The sequence below is a fragment of the Phaethon lepturus genome, unplaced genomic scaffold (assembly GCF_000687285.1).
Source record: "Phaethon lepturus isolate BGI_N335 unplaced genomic scaffold, ASM68728v1 scaffold15640, whole genome shotgun sequence".
NCBI lineage: Eukaryota > Metazoa > Chordata > Aves > Phaethontiformes > Phaethontidae > Phaethon > Phaethon lepturus.
The window spans coordinates 8643-28062 of record NW_010509967.1 but is presented as its reverse complement, the minus strand read 5'-3'; the positions used below and the strand labels follow the sequence as shown (position 1 = coordinate 28062).

At 40.2% G+C, this 19420-nt stretch overlaps 1 protein-coding gene across 1 annotated transcript in view; it reads left to right on the top strand.

Annotated features, from left to right (window-relative positions):
- LOC104624852 (contactin-associated protein-like 5) overlaps positions 1–19420 on the top strand; it is a gene marked incomplete at its 5' end in the record, with an annotated part of 125196 nt that overhangs the window by 102535 nt on the left and 3241 nt on the right. The window contains one exon of the mRNA XM_010292356.1: positions 6800–6906. Coding sequence (XP_010290658.1) covers positions 6800–6906 — 107 coding nt within the window. The remainder of the gene's footprint in view (positions 1–6799; positions 6907–19420) is intronic.

Below are 19420 nucleotides of genomic sequence, written 5' to 3'. Positions count from 1 at the left end.
GTACTGCACCTACATCACAAACTAGACATGCTAAATAATGTAATTAAACCATTGCAGGTAGCTCATTTTGGAGTGTGAGTCTTGGAAACCCCCTCAATACCACCCAAGTTTTAGGGTGGAAGGGCAGGATGCAGAAAAACTGAACAAGATTTAAAAAATCCATACCCATGAACACCCAAAACCTGGGTGTTGGAATTAAAATCCTTGCAATTCTGAAGATCACCCCCCCCCCATCTTCTTGTATTCTGATTTTTAAACTTAGCTGGATAATGCAGGTAATGACAGAGCTTCTCTCTCGGATAGCTTAAGGGCTGACTGACAGTGAAGTGCAATAAAACCAGGGAGAAGAATTCCCTGCTCTTGGGCTGGTATATGAGCTTTGCACTGTCAGGTGAGCTCAGTCTGTGGTAGTTCCAAAACAAGAATATGTTTGTACAAAGCAAAGTCTCTGTAAAAACAGGCAGTCACAGTGCAAGATGCTACCTCTGAAGAGGGGTTTTCTGTCCTTTGTGTTTCTTTAACGCGAATGAAGGCTTCTTGTATTCTGATTTTTAAACTTCGCTGGATAATGCAGGTAATGACAGAGCTTCTCTCAGCTTAAGGGCTGACTGACAGTGAAGTGCAATAAAACCAGGGAGAAGAATTCCCTGCTCTTGGGCTGGTATATGAGCTTTGCACTGTCAGGTGAGCTCAGTCTGTGGTAGTTCCAAAACAAGAATATGTTTGTACAAAGCAAAGTCTCTGTAAAAACAGGCAGTCACAGTGGAAGATGCTGTCCTTTGTGTTTCTTTAACGTGAATGAAGGGGAATGCTTAGATTATTTGGACAATGCCATGAGTTGGTTCTGCGTGCTCTGACTTAATTTTAAGGCTTTCCATTTTCCCTGACTTTGTTTCACACATGGAAGACCAGCTGCAGAAAGCAGCGATTCAGGCCCATGAATCAGAATCATTCAGGTTGGAAAAAAGGCTACACTGGTCTGTGGAAATACTGAGTTTCAGAGCGAGACAGGTTTTTCAGATTCATCTGCCGCGCTCACATCACTGCATCTGAGCTGGAGACAGATTGTGTTTTAATTTAGTCTTGTTCTTTTCCAGATGTTTGCTTATTTATTCATTTTCACGTGAAGCATGAAAGGAGTGCTGAACTCAAATCTCATTTACCTGGTGCCACTACAGAGTAACTAAGAGCAGTGCTGGTCTGGTCCTGTAAAATGTGTTTAGTAAATGCCGTAAGGGGTAACTGCAGAACTGGTTTGAGCAGGGGGAACTCCTTCCTATAACTGCAGTTGACTGGTCCATGTGGAAAGATGCTGGAGTTGGAGATGGTTAGCTTTTGTCTTGGATACAGAGTGAAGGGACTTCCCACTAGTGCTGAAGAGGTGGTTCGCCCAGAATGAGACCCCTGTGGAGAAAGAAGACAGTTTGAAGGTTGGTAGGGAGCTGCTTAAAGAGGCTTTTGGAATCCAACTTGAGTGTGGAATTGAGTTTCTGGGGGGACCTGAATAGAATTCACCCCTGTTGCTATTCCATTAGAGTCAAAATTCATGGAGTATGCAACTCCATGGTAAATTAAAGGCCAACTACAGGGTTGTATGTAGGGTATAACACCCTGTCCTTGTTTGTTTGATTTTTGCAGATGGCTTTTCTGCTTTTGCTTTGTAAAATGATTAATTCTAAATGGAACAGCTGTCTGTACAGGGTGGTTTATTTGTTTCCCTTTTTTTCATTTTCAAATTTACTTATATAAAAGTCTTTCTGCTGATGCCAAGACAAGCTGTCAGCACATTTACCTCTATTAAAAATGTAGGTGTTCTAACCACAAAGCAATCAAACCTTAAAAAAATGCCTTTTATCTAAGGCATAGATAGCAAGCTCTTTTCCCTTCGCTCACACTGATCCCAGTACAACCTCCTCCCACAGTTCTGTCCCAGCCACACGCCTGGGGACAGTTGGCATCAATGTTCAGGTCTTCTAAATATTGGTCTCGCAGTAGTATGCAAGTGCAGGGTCTGAGAACCAAGGTTTCCAACAATGGAAATAATATATTTTAAAAGTTCAGTCATCAAGTTTTGCAAATCTCAAAAAGAAGAAAAACCTACTTTTGTGACAAATTATTAAAATGACAAAAAATGCCTTTTCTTTTCCCTTTAGATTTTTTTGTTTTTACATATATTCAGTGTGATAGAGTAAATGATTTCCAGCATGGAAAAGAATTGTCTTTGTTCATCTTACTCTTGTTCTGTTTGTACTCCGTGATGTCTCATAACATAATAAATTTAGGGAAGAAAATGTAGATTGCTTAAGAAAGAAGAAACCTAAAGCATGCGACACCACTTTTAAAAATGTTCTTGTTCAGTTTTCTAAAGTTGCAAGAGAAGAGAGAAGTTGGGAGGTGCAGTGATGAGGAGGGAATGTGCACTGAAGAAAACCAAAGATCTAGAGAGTGTTAACTCTTTTGCAGCCTGTCTTAATATTGTTTTTACTCACTCTTTCTCCTTTTCTTCCTCAGCTTCTGGTAGTTCTCTTTTCTCCCTTTAGTTAAGGAGACCTAGCCCACTATTTTGCTACAGACAGACATCCAGGGGAAAATAAGAGTGGGATGTGCTCCTGTGGTACTTCATTTTTTGATGCTTTCTGATATTTGTCTTCCCCTTGGAAAATCCCTGAAGTTGTTACACACTGTCTGTGTAGTAACATTGGTGGATTTCTCTTTGAAACGCTTGTCTGGTCTCCCCCTGAACCCATTTCTTGTATTCAAAATAACCTTTGGCAAGGAATTTCTGCCCTCCGCCTCAGCAGAGCAGGGCAACAATCCATGCTGTTGCGATTAACGTCTGGCTGTTGAGTTTAGTGGAAAGGCACCGTTTTACCAAAGCAAAGTATAGGCTGTTACAGTAACACCGTGAGTTTCATCATACATGCATGCCTACTATATGTATTCATCCCTGTTAATATTATATTTTGTTAATTATACATGAAATAGCTGCAGCCCATAAATATGAAAACATGGTGAAATAAAATGAATTTAAGATAATAATTAGGCAACTGCTTTCTTGACAGAAAAACTTCTAAATGTCATGTGTTTTTGTTACGGCATTGTTGAGTTTTAGGGACTTAGTTGTTGTCTCAAAAGGATGCTTATTGACAGTCTTAATATTGAGGGTGTGTGCTCCTTTCTTTTTTGTCTGATAGTTCTCTTTTTTCCCCTCTTTATTTGGGAATAATAGAGAGTGGTGCAGGCAAGATGTGTTGTGCTGACTATAACAGAATCTGAGAGTTGCTTATTGAAAGTACCCAGTTTATTTCCAGTCAAGTGTAACATCAAATGTGTAGAAGTCCTTCCCACTCAAGTCATTCTGTAATTGTTATTTTTTCATCATTCCTATCAAAGGGCCAAATTTTGTACTCTAATGTCTATGCAGTTTATCCGTTGAATTCAAAGGAAGCACACACAGTTTTGGAGGTGAATGTTTCAGCTGAGGGCAGTGAATGCTTTTGAGCAGGCTCTGTATATTGCTCACTTCAATGGCTCAGGTGTGTGTTTTCTAGCTTGGCTGAAGGAGGGAAAATTTTGCTTAATTAATTTTTTTATAAGATTCATTCACCATGATATATTCTATGAATTAACCTGGAATCTGGAAGATCAGAGTTCCTGGTCTGTCACGACTGTCTTAGGCAAATCATTAAATTTCAAAGTGTCCCATTGATGATACTCACAAAAATTGAGTTGATCTGCTTGTTCTTTTCAGTTGCAAATAGGTCAGGAACTGCCTACTGCAAATTTTTGTCTATGAAACATTCTGTGATACCACTGGATTTTTTTGCTAAAATTGCTTGATTCTACTAGAATGCAAATATTAATTTATATTTTAAAATACATATATTTAAATCCTTCAACGTGAGGATCCAGGATAGTTAGCAAATGGAACAACCTGTGATTTATCCATGCCTTGATTAATTTTAATCATAGTTATTTCTTAATTTTGAGTTCTGTGACAATTAGGATAAATTACACTTCTAATGAAGACACAACTGCTCAGATAGAATGGGATTATGGTAATTATTTGAGTTGCAAAGAAATTTGGTTCATAAGCTCTTAGAAGGGTTAGTTATCTGACCAAAAACAAGATCAATGCAGTTGGGCTAATTAAAGAAATAGACTAAGGAATAAAAAAATGTTTAATTCTGAATTTATGAATATCATTAAAAGCTTACATGGGTAGTTCAACTTGCGTTTTGTGCATTGTTGGGGGGAAAAAAAAGTGTCTGCATTTGTAAGACAAGTAGAAATGAGAAGTGACCTTCAACTTTGTAAAGCCTTTAAAAGGAAATTGTTTTAAGGGAATAAATGTGGCTAAGCCTCTGATACAGGCCTTTGGCAAACCACAAATGACTAGTAATTAGCTCTACTGCACTGGGTTAATTAATAAAAGGTAGTTCAAAATAGGCAGAAAGCATGTTTGTCCATTACACTGACGATGTAGATTATGATAATAACACAGTAATGTTCCTTTTACCTCTCCGGAGAGCTTTATTAATATCAGATGTTTCTTGTCACCAGCACCCCTGTGATGTGAATATAACTACTGCTGTTGTACAGGTGACATAAATTAATTTTTATTACCAGACAGCAGTAGAAGTAAAGGCAGTATCTGCTCTTACAGGCAAAGTTCATATCCATCGCCGTAGAGCTGTTGAACCACTCTGCTTCTCCTGCCGCCTCCGGGGTGAAGCTGTTGGGGAGCTGCTGGTTCGAGGCCGCCCGCGCGGTCCTGCAGAGCGTAGCTGGGTGCGGGTCACGCACCAGCCAGTCCCGGTCCTGCGGTCCTGCGGGCTGCTCTTGCTTTCTGCCGTGTCGACCCAAAGCCTCTAAAAGTCTCTTCACTGTTGCCAAGAGTGGATGTAATGGCAGAAGGGTTGGCTGGTTTGCCACTCTACCAGCAGGGTGTTGGGCTCAGTAGATGATTTCCCAGCATACCGTTAAAAGCCAAAATCTCCTGCCTTGTAAGGATGGGGCAAAACCTACAGTTTTGGCAGTCCCCTTTATTTCTTTCCTGTTTTAGAAACAAGGTGTTCTTCACAGCACTGAAAAAAGCTCCCTGGTTAGCAGGAAAACCAGGCATGCATTTCCCATTCTCTTTCTTCATTTTGTACTTGAGCCCAATGATTAATAGAAGCCATAATAATGATTTTTATAAGACCAATATATCTTGTGATTGTTTTAACAGATGTTACAGGTAGTTACAAATAACATCCTTCTTTCTTGAATTCCTTATGTCTCTAATGTTCGATTAAAAATAGTAATTGAGTAAACATTAATAAAAATTAATCTTTCATGTTAATATTTTATATGATCTTTATACTTTTATGTATGATGGCCTAAATAGCAATCAAGTAAACCTGAGTTCTGGAACAAACTTCAGACTCACGCTTACAGAGATGAGTATATGTATGTATGCATGAACTTGCATGCAGCATGTTGAGGACGAGAGGTTAGTCTGGGAGGCCTCCATGCACATATACAGGTCTCTTTGGATTGTCAATGTTCAGCAGCTCTAAAAAGCCTTGGACTCGAGTAAGCTGATTAATTCTTGGTCGGTGGGGTTTGGGAGACTGGTGAAGGTTACGGCCATTAGTGACATGTAGGTTTTCTGCTTGCACATATGAAATGCATTTTAATTGTAAGGATTCTAGAAGAAATAGGTTGAAAGCCGTTGATAAGGCAATATGAACACTTGAATGCAAAAAAATTCCGTAAGGATGAGATGAATTACAGTAAAATCACGTCTTCAGCTAGTACAAATCTAGGTAGCCCCAGTGACTTCACCACTGAAAGATCTGGGCCATAAAAAGGATTTTGAAGCTCAATTTACAGTACAGCAAACCCTAATTAAGTGCTGGTGTGTATGACATAAAATGATTGCCTGTTTTCAATGCACCCACCCATCACAATTGAATCAGTGGTATAAAGAAGTTACTAATTTTTCAGAAGTCAAACATACAGTATAAAAGAGATTAATATACAGTAAAGAGGAAAAAAAAAAAGGGGGGGAAAGAAAAGGCAAACAATAGAACAATCTCCGTTTCCATTTAGATGGGTGTAACGCCATTGCACTGCCTGCGTTTACACCAGTGTAGTTCAGATCAGCATTCACTTCTTGTCCTGGTGATTGAATTTATCTCCCACAGCTTTTGTTTCTGTTCACTTCCCAAGCTGCATGCTGTTGTGCCTCTTTCTTCTTCTAATAATTTGCTTTGCAATAATACTTCAGAGGCATAACAACTAAAATGAGGGAAAGAAGAGAGAGTACAGAACTCATAATTGAAGCATATTTTTCCTCTCACTTCTGAGATTTTCATGCTGTTTATGTTGCAACAAATATAACTCAGCCTAATTTTGATTATAATAATGATGCCTGTTTAATCGGAGAACAGGGGATTCTCCTTTGAAACAAGATTTCAACAGCATTTTCAAATGTTAGTTGTCCTTCTCTGTGCTCAGAAAGTTTGTGACACTTTGCTAACAAGAGAAGGACGAGTGAAATGTTTTTATTCAGAGTGATCTTTACCTGCTTGCTGGATACATTAAATGTTTTTGTTTTCAGTGCCTGTATTTGAAGTGAATCAGAAATCAGAGGAATAAGTAATTATTTCAGGTATTATACAGTGATCCAACCCTAGGAAACTCTTGCCTGAATGAGGAATTGAGACAGCTTTATAATTATTTTTTTCCAGCATATTATTTTTACAGAAATATTTATAATTAATTGCATTTTTTAAAAACTCTCTCCAATTAGATGTTTACCCAACTACTGTGAACATGGAGGAAAATGCTCTCAGTCCTGGACAACCTTTTACTGCGATTGTAATGATACAGGCTACATAGGAGCTACCTGTCATAACTGTAAGTAGACGCACATGTACAGTGTTTTCCACTACAGCTGGTATGTCAAGGTGCCCATAAACTAGAAAGGAGTTTTGTGAGAGGTCATACCATATTATAAGAGGTAGCATGTCCTGACATGGTTTGAACAGGTCAAGATTTGGTCTGGGAACGCCACAGGAATCCATGTGCAAATATGCATTTCCTGACAAATATTTTGGAGAAAGCAAACCCAGATTATTTTAATGAGGTTTCCACTTTTTTTTTTTTCCACATTATACATTGATTTGGAGAATCTTAAATTAATTTATGTTACATAAACATTGTCAACACATTGGTTATTAGATATTTAGTTGAATTCAGCTTGGCTGAGCTGGGTGATTTTAATCTGTGTTTGGGGCTGTACGTCAGTTTTGGCACCATGGGCAGCTTTGGTTTTAGATTTTCCAAAAGTTCATGTTGCAAGAATCCAGTTTTGAACAGTTTGTAATTCCAGAATTTTGCTGAACTATTATTTGGGCTGCTGCTATTAGCAAGGGGAGAGTATCTGAAACAGTGGCAGTACCTGAAGCGTTCAACTACTGAAATCCACAACAAAAAGAATATTTAGGTGTTTTAACACTTTAAAAAAAAAAAAAAATCGGTAGATACACAGAATGCTAGGAATTCTAATAAAAAATAGGAGAAATGGGAAGCCAAAATAAAGACAGTTCATATAGCTGTCTAAAAGGGAAAATTGTTGGAAAATGAAGGTAAACTTCCTGTTCTATCATTGGGGATAAAAAGAAAAAAAGAGTAAGAATAACAGTTCCAGGAATAGAACTACAAGCACTCCAGGTGTTTGAGCACTCAGACCGCAGATAGGATGAGATTGGCTAGAGATGCCTTTTTTTCCCTGTTAAGCCACAAAGCAGAAGAGAAGAAAAAGTACTTAGTGGTTTGAAGCTGAGAATATTGGCAAGTGTACTGTAATTCTGGAGACTTTAATGGCTTGCTAATTAATGGTGAAATCGTTTGTGGTATGGGGTCTGCAGCTGATGGGAGAGGTTGTTGAGAGGTCTATTCATAGCTTCGTCACCTGAACTCTACGTTGTAAGCACAAAGGAAGCTAAAAGTTTGGTGCAGAAATCAGGCCAAGCCAGATGAAGACAGCAAGAAAAATGCTGAGTTTATAATTTTGAAAAGAGGGTTTATTTTTTTTTTCCAATGCTTTTGCTGTTCCAAAAGGCATCCCCCCTTTTCAAAACCTCCAAACCCAACCCAGAGTCCATGCAGTGATTGAGGCCATAGCAGAGTATTTACACCAGCTGATGGCTGGTAAAAAACTAGGTGGCCAAATCCACTGGTGAGAAGGGAGAGAGGCTCCTTGGGGAAGGGAGAGGCTCCTTCGGGAAGGGAGAATCCTGTCGCTATTGACAGTCAAAGGCAATTAAGGACGCTAACCTCTAGGCTACATCTGTGCTGTCATATTAGCTCGAGGCCTGAGGCTCGCTATGTCTGTGCCAGCTCAGTGTGGCCTGTGTCCAAAGGAGAACATCTCATTACTACAGAGGGCTGGTTCACGACCAGTTTTCCCCGCAGAGATTTGCATGGAGCTAGTGGAGCCTCCCGCTTCTGTGAACTTCGGTCTGCGCTCTCAAAGGCACGTAGGTAGCTGCAGTTATTTAAGGTTCACTGATGTAAAAACTACTCTGAAAAGTTTCTCAGGAAGATCTTCTGTTAAGACTTTCCAGCAGATCAAGCTGCGCACGCATGTAATGTACAGCTATTCAGCTGCTCAGCTTATTTACAACCATATTACCAACAGCTAATTTGATTCCAGCCAGACTGTAGAGCCAGATGCCCTGTAAGCCAAGCAACACTGATAAACAGCAACATCAGTCTGGAGAAATGCATTCATGTGCTTGAAATGTGCTATGAAACCATTTCAAAGCTGGTGGGCAAATGCAAACTGTTGATAAGAAACCTGCAGAACAAGAGACGTTATCGCTTTCAGCTGATAGTGGTTGATGCAGAGGAGTACCTTGTAGCAGGTGAATGAAAGCCACAGATCTGATCACAGCGTAACTCCGGAATATCCTCAATGTACAGGCTACTCTTCCAATCGTGTAATTCAGTGTAGTTCTATCAAAGTAAAACATCTAGTTTCTTAAGGTTCGAAACATTATCTCAACAGATTTTGATTTTTGCTACGACACTGAGGCTGACAGGCCTGAAATTGAACTTGTACCACTTTGGAGAGGCTATTTCTCTTATTAAACTACCCTTCAGACCCAGGTCCATGCAGCAGCAGTGGAAAGATTTAACTGGCAATCTGCTGTAAGTCAAACATGGTGTGAGAAGTTTCATTGTCAGCTAGATTTCTTTTCTGTGTGAATAGCATCAGGGTGGTTTTTGTCTTTTTTTTGGCGTGGTGCTTGTAAGAGGTGGATACCATTGGTGGAGCAAGTGGGTAAAAAGACCCATTCCTTTCTGTGTTTTCAGGAAGAACTACATCACGTGCATCTGCAAACCAGCATTAATCGATTTATGTTTTATCAGCTGAGACTGGGAGACCTTACCATTTTAAGAACTGAGGTCTAAAGATACATTTTCCCTAACTTACTGTCATCATCTGTACAGTGATGAAACACATTTTTTGATTGATACATAAGTGATCTTACTAGTTTCTTCCAAATATTCATGGTCAACACAGGATCCCGTTGTGAGGAACAGCTAACAATACAGACTATCCCTGCTCCAAAGAGCTTGCCGTTAAGTTTGAGGGGAAAAAAAGCATGCTGTCGCAGGTGGTGGGGTGCCAGAAAGTCATCTTCAGCATCATAGGTGGCAGTTTCATTCTACCAGGTACATAATTGTTGCCTGGCTTTCTTGTAGGCAAAAAGTCAAAAGGTAGAGATGAAAAAGAGGAAGAAATTGAATGCTTGCGGGCATGAAGGAGTTACATGGAAGAAAGCAATAATGTGCGTGTTTGAAAAATATAAGGCTATGGCCAGAGGAGTTTGACATTTTTGACAGGGCAAATGCCAGAGTCATGACAGGTAGATAGGTTGGAAATGTGCTATGAAAAGCAAAGGTAAGTAGTTTGCATTTGATCCAGCAGAGGGGAAGCAGACAGTGGCAGAGCAGAACAGTTAGTTGGTAGGAGACACAGCTGGGACAATGTTGGCATGACCACGTCAGATAAGAGGAGCAAGATTGTGTTTGTCATGACTGAAAATGGGTATAGTTGAAATTCAAGATGTATGAATGAAGTAAAAGTGCACATTTCAAGTTAACATATAAAGAACTAGCTGGGTCTAGACATGGCCTCAATTTAATTTTTGTAGAGGCAATTAATTTTCTGCAAACCTCAGGTGTCCTCCAGCCCACTCAACATCCCTTCTGATCCTGAGAGCTCCTAAACTATCACAGGAGGCGTGGCAAGATACCCGATCCCGATGAGGGTCACTGAAAAGGTGTAGGGTCATGTGCTGTTAAATAGCTGTTCTGTGGCAGACAAGTTTCACACTGAAGTCTCGCTTTCTGTTCTCCTCCTCTTCTCTGAACTTGGCTGTAAATACAGTTAAAACAGTGCTAAAACCCGTTGGTGTTTTCTGGGTTTCTGTCATGGTTTAGCTGAAACCAGGACAGTTTCACATGGGAATGTTTTCTAAACAGGTTGTTTCTTTCTTGCATACCTTGCTGCCTGATGCATAAGCCCGTGTCTCTGTTTAGTAACTACTAATCCTCCTCACAAGCTGCCACATGTGGAATTTTATCAGTACCTTCTAAGTGATTTTGGTTTTCTTTTTTTTATTGTTGGCTTGTTGGGATTTTTTTCCGAACGGGGAAAGAGGATTTGGATTTACCTCTCATCATTCCAGTTTCCAGTGCCATTCACATCCTCTTGCCAGCTAGTCACAGCACTGACTAGCCATTGTGTTTTCACCTCTGTACTGTCTGTAGCTGTGAAACGCCAAAGCACGTGCTAGTGCCTTGCTGTCACCAATGCACGTGGACATGCGATCTGAAGGGAAATGTAGAACTTGTGCTGACTGTCCCCGGGTACCCATTTCACTGCCGGCAATTTGGGGAAACTAGGAGCCATGGAATAATCCTATGGGATGTTAAGCTAATGGTAGGTGAGTTACATTTGCTCGTGTATGAGTTTTGTTGTGCCGTAGTTTCTCCACCTCTGTTGGGAATAAGATCCCATTTTCAGGCATATTAGAAGGTGTGTGATCTATATTGTCTACTGAAATGGTATGGTTTCTTTGCTTTGAAATGACTGTTTGCTTCCTGCTACTTGAGCTGATCTGTAGCTTAAGACAGTGCTTTGAGGATACAATCTTATTTTGAGTCTGTAAAATGCATGGGTTTGCTTTTTGGTTTATCTTTTAAATGTGCTCTACACAGCCTGCATTTAAATAGGTTGGGAGATTAGCTCAGCTGAAGCCTATTTAAGGATAGATACTTTCCCAACTTCTACAGCGTGGTGGGCAGCCTACTGATCCATCAGGTATTGGAGTAGTCTGATATCATCCAGATAGATAGGAGAGGATCCTTTCTGTAATCACGTGTGTGAACCGTAGCAAAATAGATAATAACTTAATGTTTGTTTTCTGTTTTCCTCTTTTAGATAGAAACACGGATGTTAGTACACAGCTTGGGAAAAAGGCCTGGGTGGGATTCAGCTCATCTATCTTTTGCTGTCTGATACTGTGACGTCTAATCTAAGATAGTGGTCTTCTCTCTCTCTCTTTCTCTCTGTAACAGAGAGTGAGCTATTTTCAGAATTTGACTACTCTGCTGTGAGATAGGGTGCCCATACCGAGTTCATGGACCACCTCTGAAACATGCCAGTGCCTGCTGCCTTTAGAGGGAGGCTGTCTTAGCTTAGACATACAATAGGCAGCTGAAGCTAGATCAGAATTATAGGTGTGTGTATATAGAGAGAGAAACAGAGGGAGAGGAATTACACATGTATATATATACAGAATATTTTTAACTGAAAAGTCATAGTTTAGAATCCGCATACAGAATATTTTTAATTGAAAGGTCATAGTTTAGAACCTGCATAGTCATCTCTCTCATACTATTAGTTCTCCTTGTAATTATCATGTGACAGTGAAAGCAGTAGACCAGTGTAAAATGGCTCTGAGGTACAAAATGTTGTAACTTTATTGCAAGGTAATGATTAGTAATCTCCTCTTTCTATGAGTTGTATTAGTCCCTTAGAAAGCCTCATCTTCCCCTTCTGTATTTCTATTACTTTTTTATATGATAGTTTTCCGACGGCCTTTAGTCTTGACTGTATTTTTTTTTTTTTATTCCAAAGAGTGCTGAACGTTGATATAAAGGATGATGAGAAATATAAAATAATGGTTTTATTCTTCATGTTCTGGGAATGTCAACATGTCCCAAAGCTTAGCAAGGTGATAATTAACAGAATGTAATTTAATTCTGGATATTTGCTTTGGTGTGTGATCTATCTTGCACATACAGGCATGTGTCTTATTGGCTTAGGTAATTGCTGGAGGAAAGAACCATCCCATAATGGAAATGTCACATAGTCATTGATATGACACAAACTTAACATAACTTCAGGCTTTGAAAAATGTAGTTTTTAATATTAATGTGCTTACCGCATGTATCGTTTTTGATCTGAAAAGCTTAAAATAGCCTCAGCCAGATCGTTAGCGCTACTGGAGCTGCATCGTAAAGTGCCAGCTATGGATTTGTTAATTCTCCCATGTTCCAAGTTAGGGAGATGCATACATAGTTTACTGGCTGGGCAAATGAGATTCAGAGAGTTTCAGTCTGCCAGATGTCTAACAGTGAGTCTGGTCATATAATTTACATGTCCTGAGTAGCCAGTTTTCCTGTCTTGAGATTCTTGAGATAGGTTTTTTCCGTGTGTATTTAAAAACATCGGTGTTCTTTGACTAAACAAAACACATTTAATATTCATATCAAGTCTTCACTACTGTACTTTGTGTTCCTGCATATTTTTGTTCACACCATGCTTCTGGCATATGAATTTTCATTGTTTATTTTGTAATAAGTTACTGTCTTGTTAATGCTTTCCCTTCGGTTTGTGTATCTGTAAAGTGTACATCTACATTTCTCAGTGGTGTTAATTTAAAAAAAAGTTTTTCCTGTTGCCTGACATTTCCGTATAAATAATGCAGAGAATATTCCACTTTAGACTTTATTGCGGAGCAGAGTAGCTGGAGGACTAACTCAATCCCTTTTGAAACCTGTCTGTGTCAGGTGTGACCATCACCACAGGCACGCCAGTACTTTCAAGAGCAAGGCTGAAATACCATGCTTTGCACAGTGTCCTTCCAGTATTTGATTTCTTCCTTCCCTCCAGCACTGCTTTTAAAACAGTATAGGTCTCCCTGGCTGCTTTCTTGCAGCAGCAGGACACCCTGCGCCAGCGCCGGGCAGGGCCACTGGGCTACGTGACTGACACAGCCGCCTTAAAGCCGCAGCGGGGAAGTGGCGGGGAGGACAGACTGACATGACCTTTCATAGCTTGACCAGGAGGAGCCTTATCTTGAATTGTAGGAAATTGTCCAATCCCCCGGTGTAATGGAAGGATCCCTCCCAAACATCCATTTAGGTGACATTGTAGTAAAAATAATTTTAAAGCTATCTATGGAAATGACGCATTCTTTATCAGAGGAGTAAATACATATTTTAAAAAGGAAAAATAAGCCATCTGTCATCCAGGCACATCACAGTGGAGACTCTATTAATCTGTCAACAGCAGAGCTGTCAAAATCCAGTTTTTGAGAGTACAGATTTCATTTTCTGTCGTTTAACAAGACAATTGTATTATAAGGGTGAGAAAGATGATCACTCCCGGCGTTCATTGCCTGTACTAATCCCTCTGCTGTTGGAATGAGAAGATAAGAAGAAACCTCCCATTGCATGTTGCTTTATTTGTTATTCAGAGAACTCCTTGATTGAACACTCATTACTCCAAGTCTGTAAGAACAAATCTGTCGGTCCTGAGGTATCCAAGCAGAGGGTTGAAACAGTCATCTCCAGTCTTCCTCCTGAGCATTTTGGTGAGAACGCTTAATTCGGTTAGTGTCGGTATTTGTCTGTTCAATTTGTCCAAGCTCAGTCCAGGGCTGTTTGCAGATCCAGACTGATTCCCCAGCTCCTTTTGGCATTTCCGTTCTAACTAGCATATAAGTTTTCATGTCAGAATACAATATGAATTATTATTATAGGTGTTGTTATTACTTTTTGTATGTAAAGTACAAAGAATTACAGAGCAATGAAATGAGCCTCAAATGACCTGGCAATATGTATCCTGCCTACAGTTTTTCATGACTGCGCAGCTGTTAGGTGTGGTGAAAGCAACGTGCATCTCTGCTACATTTTACCTGAGGAATGGGCAATGTCAGCACATCCCAATGAAATCAAGAGTTAAAGTTCTTTAGGTCTCTAATGTATTTTATTTGTTATATCACCATAAAATGTTATCTCCATCTGAGAAATTGAAAATTATCAACTACTTTATTAGATTTTGAGAACTCAATCTACAAACAGCAATACTGCAGGATTCATTTTGGTAGCGGTAACAAGTACAGCTCAAATTCTGAATCTCCAGCTCAGAGCAGAGGATTTGCAATGAAATGTGTGCGATCAATTTCTAAAGTAATTGGCAATACAGTAGGAAAGAAATATTGGGAATTTTAAGGTTTACTTGTAATTAATTTTATTGTTGGAGAAAAATTATGTAGGTGTCCATTAAATTTCAAAAGGACGGGCTCCTCTGATTAAAAAAACATACAAAGTAATTGCCTGTGATTTGGAGCTTATGCTCTTGCTTGTATCTGTACCAGTCGTGTACTGCTGGGTGGAGGGGGGAAAGTGGTCTCCCAGTCTTGATTGTCACTGAAACCTTTGCATTGAGTCCAAAAGCCAGCACTATCTTCAATAAGGGTAAGGGGTGCATCTTACTGGATGAATTACAAGTTTGTTCATCTGTTGAAGACAGGAGGCTTTAAATATATTGCTTTCTCTGGGGATTATTTGCAGAAGTTCAAGTCTTTGCATAAAGAACAGTTGTCATCTTTTAGCCAAAATAGAAACAGGGGTGAAAAATGAAACTAAAGTTGTCTGAGAGAGAGGAGGAGTTTTATAAATTAGGAACATGTGGGCAAAGGAAACTGAGCTGTTAAGTACTTGGGGAAACTGAGGCCAGCTAAAGGCTTACCTGCCAGGGCGCTCCACAAGGCGACACTACGCGTGTGCTTAATGAAGGCTATCGTGGAGACTGCGGGTGGACTGGTTAGAGCAAAAGTAAGATTGGAAGCCAAACGTCAATACAGTAACAAGTAGTCAGTGAAAAACTGAATAAAAAGCTGTTTTACTGGATATGATGGAAGTTTGACCTTGCAAACGTTTGTGCTCAGCCATGCTCTGTTAACAGATTCAGTTACAGCAGGGGCACAATCTCTTCTTGTTTAAGGACTGTATGTAATTAAAACAGTCGGATTAACAGGTTCCAGATACTTCAGAGAGGTGAACAGTGATGCAATCGCTCGTATTTAAAACTTGTCAGGCTCTCGCAGAGTACTGACCCGAGGCTGACGTTCCGGTGGCAGAGCCGAGCCAGGAGGGACCCCAGCCCTGCCGGACCTGGCTGCAGGGTGCGGAGAGCTGCTGTGTCTGCTCTGGCCGACCAGCCGCAGCCGACTCGATGCAAGAATTAGAAGATGAAACTCTGTAGTTGATTTTACAGAAAAGGTCAAAATAGGTTGTTATAATGACATCAAAGTCTCTTAATGCCTTTCTGGCATTGAAGTCTGAATCATGGATCTGTAGCTTGAATACCGATCAATCCAAGTGCGGATTTATAATTTTGCTGGGATGCTTCTGTAGGGATACAGTGTGTGGCTCGAAAAAATATGGGATGTGTAATATTTCAGATCCATAAGTTTGATTTTTGTGCTTATGAATCTTTATATCCCAGGAGGTATAAGAAAACGTGTAGAATTGGGTGATGTTGATCTGACTGCGGATAAAGCATTTATTTTATAAATGCTGATCAAAGTTTGACAAACCATTTCTTAAGCACCTGAGAAGATGAGAAGTGGGAACTAAAGGAAGAGATGGCCATTATGATCAGTGAGTAAGGCAGTATTCGAGACAAATGCTCTGATGGAATGAGTCGTTGATCTGAAAAGCTGGTTTAATTTGAGATACTTAAAGCTGAAAGAGATACCTGAGGGAGAAATTGGGTATATGTGTTTCACAGAGGATCATAAGGGGTTGGGAGGTTGGTATGTTGAACTCTGTCAGTATTGTGCACGTCTGAACACCGTCAGCACGGCTCATCCTAGCAGATAGGCAAGACCACATGTAGGACTTGGGGCAGCAGCTCTCGGTATGAAGAATGGGGCTCTCAGGCTGCATCACTTTCAGTAGGTAGCTCTGGGAGGATTTTAAATTTCTTTGTGAAACACAGAAGCAGCCTTTAAAAAAATGCCTTAAAGAGCACTGCAAAAATGTCAGCACAGGGTCCAATGTTATAGCTTATAAGTGATTCTGGGGAAAAACGAAAAGGAAAAAAAAAAACCAGCAGTAAAAGGCATCCAGTCTCTTTGTGACCAAGTCAGCCAGATACTTCTCATGTCCAGTTTCCCTTACTAAATCTGGACCTTGGAGTCAAGCTGTTTCTTGTTTTGTCTTCCTGGAATAGCCACTGTTACCAGCGACAGCCCATCAGCCAAACTCTGCCCCTGTGGCACCTTTTACACTTCGGTTTTGGCCTTGCGCTGTAGTTTACCCTAATGCTTCTACATTCCATACCTGCCTGTGAGGTCCAAGCCAAACTTGCGGGGGGGTAGCATGGGTTCCCGTGCGCTGCTGACCCCTCTTTCTGTCAAGCGCTAGCGTAATGCGTCTCCGTGAAGCAACCGGCTTCTCCCTGACTGCCTGTGGGAACGCGGCGGCAGGGACCCAAGTGCTGTCGCTGCATGGCGGGGCAGCTCCTTCCCTAAAGGGCCTGAGGAAACGCAGCAGGGGCTGAAAGTCATAAACTGTGATTTTCAGTGGTTCTGGCTCAGTGAAACAAAAGTTGCTGAAAACTATCCCTTTATCTTCAAAGGCTGATGTAAGTCAAAATTAGTCCTAAAAAAGTCTGGGACGGAAACGGATCTTGCTTCTTTGAGACAAATGACAACTTAGATGTTCCATTTTTGAAATTATGTTTTCAAAAAGTGCTAATGAGAAAACAAGCAGCCCATAAAGAAAATTACTTTTGTTGTTTTCGTCCCATTTTGGTGAACGTGTTAAAATCTGAAAACAAACTTGAAAGAGTGAAAGTATAAACATTATTAAAATGTTTCACAAAAAGGGATAAAATAACTTTTTTTTAATTTAAAAATAATGCTTGAAAATTGTTGACTGATTTTAATTCTAGTGAACTGACGAATGCCTCTCCTTTATAAAAAGGTGTAATTGCTGCAAAATGTATGCAATTGTCAACAGTTCCATAATTAAACTTGGTGCTTGCCTTCTGAAGGTGAGGCCCTGTTACATGCAGAAGCGGTCGGTGACTCTTTAATGGCACCTACAGTAATGGTTTCCTACTGTTCCCCAAATGACCACATCTCCATCTACATCAGAGAAGTCTGGCACAAAACAGAACGTAAATCCGAAGGCAGTTTTCAGAGCTAAGGCTCGGGGTCTTAACAGTCACAGCTGACTTTGTCTGGTTTTTACTTTTGTATGATATTTCTGATTGCATAAAGAGAAGAATGACTGCAAAGAGATCTTGTCGCTCATTGAACCATAAAGACAGCTTCAAGTTGTGTTCGCTAGAGTAATAGGGCCGTTTTCAGCAAATGGAGTTGCATAACTTTATTCTGAAACAAGCAATCGGCTCAGCCTGCAAAAACGTCGAGCAGAGCTTGGAATGGATGGTGCACTTGAGATGTCTGTAGGGGCATCTGCCAGTGACTGGAAAACAAATATCATTTTCTCCTTGATGCATTCTACAGCATAAAATAGCAAAAAAGAGAACTAAAAACAATGGCCTATCCATTCTAGAAATATGCAGTACCAAATGCTTAAGATACAGGCAATTTGAAACTTTCAGTGTGCAGCTACAAAATAAACTGTCCACCAAAACAGCTTTTCTCGAAGTCATGATAGTTAAAATATGTTTTATGTGCTAGAGTTTGAGGTTTATGGCCTTTTCCCACTTCTTCTGCTACTCCCTAGTATTTACTGCTGGAATTCTCATATAACCAAAAGGAAAACATACCAAAATGGTTTTTCTTCTGACAGACATAACTGTAGTTTCACTGAAGCTTGTGCGTCCTTTCAGATTTATACCAGTTGAGCACCCCTAGCCTGACTTCTAGCTCTATACAGCTTTTTTTTTTTCCAAAGCTGCAGTGACAAAGGAGCCGTCTAAAAGCGGGTAGATCATCTCTGTTTGCATCTGCCCACATTATTAATGGCTGAATCTTCACATCTTTCCGTATTAATTTGAAAAAAGTATATCTGGCCTCCAGCCAAAATGACAGTCAAGAAGCAGCTTAGGAAGAAAAGGTTTGTGGTGAAGAATGAGTTTCTAGCTGTGCCAGTTCACTGACAGCATACTAGTTTTATGTCTCTACCCCTTGAACCATCCTTTGTCTTCAAAAATATTCAGCAAACAATTCAGGGGAAGCAATTGGCATATTCCCTAATGAGACAAGATAAAGCGTCCTGTAATGATGATGACAGCAAATTCACTAAGTGAACTGTGGTTTGAGAACTTTGCAGATTGATCAAACCATGATTCCTTGGTTGCTTACTTAATTGCCTGTTACGGTCTCTCTCCTGACCCTCCATATCCCAGTTGCTTTTGTCAGCACTTCGGCGACTGAGAGACTCTCTGTTGGCCCCTCAGGTTGTGAATAGTGGAAGAATTGGTTCTGGTTTGGGGATTTTATTTGCATTCAATATGTACTCTTGGCCAGCTATCAGAGGAGGAATTTAGAGATCTTCCGGACTCCTACAGTGCTTTCTACATCAGGCTAATGACTGACAGGAAGAAGCTTTCTTAATTCTGTTTATTATAGGATGGATACCAATGAAAGCACTGTCTCACCAGGTGCTGAGTACTTTAAGCAGCTTCTTAACTCTGTGAAGGGTAATGCTGTGCATATTGAGCACTTAGTGATGTTCTTCCTGCTAAAGATGTCTGGTCAGAAGGGAAATGTACAAGGGGAAAAGCATATTTTGGCGAGTGGTACAAGTGATTGACTGGTGAGACTCTTGATTCATAGCCAGTTTGGGATCAGAGCCCCTGGAATTGTGATTCTGTTTTGTTGGCAGAAGTGAAGAAATGTCCAAATTTCATTAAAATCTGAGTGATGAACTATGTCGTAGCATTCTTCAGAATAATAGTCAGACAAGGCTACTTCAGGCTGGCCATTTAAACCTTCCTGAAATTTTTTTCATTAGCAAAACTACTTTTAGGGAGTGTAGGGGGAAGGAGGGATGTGAGTCCATGCATGCAGAGGAGTAGGAA